At 46.1% G+C, this 4,267-nt stretch overlaps 1 protein-coding gene across 1 annotated transcript; it reads right to left on the bottom strand.

Moving 5' to 3' along the window:
• Window positions 1-479: 479 nt before the first annotated feature.
• On the bottom strand, window positions 480-3,301 carry LOC125760378 (uncharacterized). Its single transcript, XM_049420395.1, has 4 exons — window positions 3,075-3,301; window positions 2,918-3,012; window positions 2,394-2,466; window positions 480-1,605 (listed from the first exon to the last, which is right to left on the bottom strand). Exons 1-4 carry the CDS (start codon window positions 3,190-3,192, stop codon window positions 1,394-1,396), a joined length of 498 nt encoding a protein of 165 aa, XP_049276352.1. The 5' UTR covers window positions 3,193-3,301; the 3' UTR covers window positions 480-1,393.
• Window positions 3,302-4,267: the final 966 nt, after the last annotated feature.

The following is a 4,267-nucleotide window of genomic DNA, read 5'->3' as shown; positions in this document are numbered from 1 at the left end:
TTACTACACTTCAAATGTTTGCTACACATATCAACGAAACAGCGTTCTCCTATCAATGAATAACCCCCTTGAATAGGTTGGCAAAAAATGTGAAGCTCACCCTGACTCACTCGTGAAATATATTTTGCTCTTGGGGCTCACTCAAACTCAGACTCACCAAAATTTTCCTCATGCGGATTCACTCGGACTCAGGCTCACTAAAACGTTTTCACGCGGACTCGAACTCACCAATGTATTACTCACTTGGACTCACAGCTCGATCTGAATCTGAGTGAGTCGACTCATGAGTGAGTTTGCCGACCTATGCCCCCTTGTCACACAACGCCATGCTGATGAAATGCTTCGACCAGGTTGTAAAATATGGCGCTTCACACTAAGCACAAGTGAGAGCTCAACTGTGAATGGCACATGGTGCCATTCACAGTCAAAGTGGTAACCGGAAAAGGCTGTTTGAATCGGGACAGCAAGATGCGGTAGCTTTAGTGCAACAAGAATCGTGCTTGTAAATGAAGTGAACAACAAGGGTGGTGTCAGAATTGAAATTTTATTACAAGTATCACGAGCAATGCACATAAAAAGCAAAATAAATAAATATCCTTTAAATTTAATGCCAAGGAAAAGAATATAAAAGTAGCTTCCTTTTATAATATACAAATGGAGTTATTACAAAGTGCCTGCTGCTCCTCTGCAACAACACACGCGTCTCGCAGCACGAAAGTCATTGTATTACATGAAAACAAGGCACAGTCGAACCGGTATTAATTGAACTCGCTAAAAAATGCAAGTTGTTGGTTGCTGATATGTCTTCCTCTATTATTGATTTCTGTTTGTACCCAATCCTGTTATCTAAACACTTCTAAGCAACAGAACACGTATTCGTCAACTATTTTTTGGTCTTGCAATATTTCAAAATTGTTGTGCAACCTAGACCATTCACAAACGCTTTTCTTTTTTTCTAGGATGTGTAAAAATCGATAGAAAACGTACAGTGTGCCACAATATTCTACACGTATACGCTATAAACATAAAGATACACTACAGTGCACTATGTGCATATACTACAAAATTGCTCAATGCATGACTTTGTATAATGAGATTTTAAAAAATGACATGGCAAAACATGATTTATAAATGAAACCACACTGTGCTATGCACATGTACTACAAAACTGCTGAATGCATCACCTCACACGATGAGATTAAAAAGAAATGACATCACAAGACACGATTTACCATTGAGCTACACTTTACTATGTACAATGAAACAGCACATCAGTGCTTCTGATATGCAGAAAAAGAAAATTAACTGAAAGAAAATTGCAGGGCACCATTGAAGCAAACCAGCGTATCATAGCTCGTGATGTGAACAAAAATAAATCTACATATATGTACAGCTAGTCTTTACAAATCACTGTGCAGGTGCCTTCCGCTGCAATGAGGGCCCGGGCGAGGGTACCAACGCCTTGCAATTCGTGGACCACGTCACCGAGAAGTTGAACCTGGCGCAGCTTTCCAATGATGCCTGGCCCTGCCGCCTGGTGTTTGCGGCTAGTAACTCCAGCGCCTCGGCCTGCCGGTTGCCCCCATCCCGCAGCTGCGGCATGAGCTGGAAACCAAGAAATGTGTAGCCATTTTCATCTATAAATTTCCTGCTACCGACTCTTCGCTGGAAGCTTCTGTTCGTGAAGAGTTTCAGTGTGTGCAACAATTTCCTCTCTGTTGAAAATCCACTGACCCAACGGCATCCATGAATGGTGCTTGGTTCACCGCACAACCAACACACTTCGTTTGGACAGACCAAAGCGGTGCCGGAATTCATTTTCGCTCATCTCATCAAACGCATCTCACGCCTCTAACCACCTCTGCATGAGAAGCAACCAAACAGCCCTTTTCAGGGCTACACAATCGTTTGCCCGGCTTTACGCGATGACCGACACAATCTCCTTCCGAAACCCCAGCTGCTGCAGTATGCAAAACATACAGCAAGCAGATGTAACACAGGTGCAAACATGTGCATTTGTGTATGATGGCTATGTGAAAAAGTTATATAACGAGCTTGCTTTTTGAACAGTATATTTAGCAATAGCACATTTTCAGTTTCACTTTTGAAGCAATTGACAAAATAGGGAAGCATTTCAAGATGTTGAACATTTTTGCAATGCTACCTTTTTGCTACATTTCACCATAACTGCAAGGCAGGACACCTGTTTATTCCATCTGACAGTTATGCATACAACTAGCTCCTGCAACCGTTTGCCAAATTTTTTTTGTGCAGCCTTTTGTCTTTATGCCCACAGATGTCATCTCTTCACAAACATATGCCTGCACGCATGAGCATCACCTGTGAGCATGTAACACCATCTACAGTTAATTAAAAACATCAGCGAAACTTACGAGTTAGGGCACGGGGAAGATCCTGGGCCACATCCTCTTCAGCCACACCATCAGCAGCTGGAGCAGGGCTCACCTGTTACAGTAAGAAGTTTCTTGATTGACACACTGAGTGCAATAAGAAGTATGGAGTGGAAGTGGACAATAGCAATGTTTTTTTTAGAATGTTTCAACAGCGGCATGCTATGACACACAGACTTCGGAGAGAGGGGTGGAGGGAGGCAAGCCTACTGGCTACGCACCTCACTCGACTCGAGGGTCTGAGAAATGGGTTGGAACACGTAGGGTGCTCTAATGAGCTTCGAAATATAGTTCGCGGCTGTTCTTTCGTCATCACCGCAAATGTGGCTGTTTCGCATTCTGTTCTGGGCGGCGCAACGTGTTAGCACCTCAGCTAACGCGGCGGCCGGGTGATCCACTCGATATTGTTTGAAAAAGTAAAACTAACAGCGCGTAATGGCTCGAAGCAAACGAGCCCACTTGTTCGCAGCATACAGGTAACAATGATATTCTAAGTCAGTGCTTACCGATTCAGACCACCCGAACCATGGGCCTCGCACACTCGTCCCTGTCAAGCACGACGCGGCCGCGGTAATCCGAAATCTGGCCGCCTCGGGTGCCGCTGTAAAGCACAAGCGGGACGTGTAAGATGACCGACCACAATACAATTGTGCTCGCACTCACCTCTGCTGCCCTCGGAGTTTGGCAAGTAGCGCTCATTCCTCCATCGGGCCTGCCACTGGGCCCTGGTGTTACGCGCAGGGACTTCTTCGTTCAAAAGCGCTACTAGCTCCTGCCACATGTCGTCCCGGTCCTCCCTCGTGAACGACGGCTCCAGCGGGCACGACAGCGTCGCGATCTGTCGGTGCTCTTTCACAAAAGCCAGCAGAAGCTCCTTTTGACGATCCGACACCCGAGAACCAACGCAGACGTTGCGATCGGACGACATTTCGAAACTGCGTCAGCCGCTACTTTTCTCTTTTTTTTTTCGCGTGCGCGACACCATCTAGCGACGACGTCAAAAAAAACTAACATTATTAAATATCATCACTCAAAGCTGTTGCTGTTTGAAAGAGTGTTTGAGCTTGAGAAGCAAAAACAATAATTTTCTGTAAAGTAGTTATATTTATTAAAAGGCGAGAAACGCTTCACGGTCCCTGTGCCGACGTCACAGGATGCGCGTCTACTTCCGGAAAGCTGTCGGCTTCACGATTGGCTGTTCTCTTCCTCTCGGCGGTTCTAGGCGGGAGAGCTGCGCCTCCTCTCACTTTTGTGACGTAGGCACCGCAGAACGAACGCGAACGAACAAAGATCTCCGATCGCCCCCTACAGAGCCAAAGTGCCTGCATGCGCGCGCGCCATGAAATAGAACCTATATTTATTTTCTAATTCGAAAAGTTACCTAGCTCGAATAAATAAAGATTTCTTCATTATAAAAAGAGAACGAGTATGGGAAGCCATTCGTGAAGAATGTTATTGTAAACTTCAATTTTGTTTCTGTCTTTTTTATTGCTTGGACAGCACCACGTTTTCCTCACGCCTACACCACATTTTCCTCACGCCGGCTCTCTCAGAGTCTCAGTAAACATGGCGTCCGCGATGCCGCCTGAACCGTTGGCCTGAACCGTGTGCGGCCGCAAACGCGCCGTTTCGTTCTCCGAAGAAGCTGTACTCTAAATGTGACAGAAAGTGGCTATCAAACCAGACCACGCAAGTTATCTGCGATGTCATCGCTGGAGTGAGGCGCCGTCAGCGTGACTTGTCTGCAAATGCAGTGTGCCGGACTGTCGCCGAGCTCACCGGAGTGAGCGAGCGAACAGTTAAGCGTATCAAGGCTGAAGCTCTGCGGGCCCCACTTGCCTCCCCGAAGCGCAAGG

This window comes from Rhipicephalus sanguineus, chromosome 11, assembly GCF_013339695.2.
Source record: "Rhipicephalus sanguineus isolate Rsan-2018 chromosome 11, BIME_Rsan_1.4, whole genome shotgun sequence".
Taxonomy (NCBI): domain Eukaryota; kingdom Metazoa; phylum Arthropoda; class Arachnida; order Ixodida; family Ixodidae; genus Rhipicephalus; species Rhipicephalus sanguineus.
This window is presented reverse-complemented; position numbering and strand designations above follow the sequence as displayed.

Excerpts from the sequence above, each read along its gene's own strand:
- LOC125760378 (XM_049420395.1), bottom strand. The coding sequence starts at position 3,192 with ATGTGGCAGGAGCTAGTAGCGCTTTTGAACGAAGAAGTCCCTGCGCGT. Across the intron at positions 3,013-3,074 it reads AAACTCCGAGGGCAGCAGAG|CGGCACCCGAGGCGGCCAGA; the intron begins GTGAGTGCGAGC and ends TGTGCTTTACAG. Across the intron at positions 2,467-2,917 it reads GGTTCGGGTGGTCTGAATCG|GTGAGCCCTGCTCCAGCTGC; the intron begins GTAAGCACTGAC and ends TTACTGTAACAG.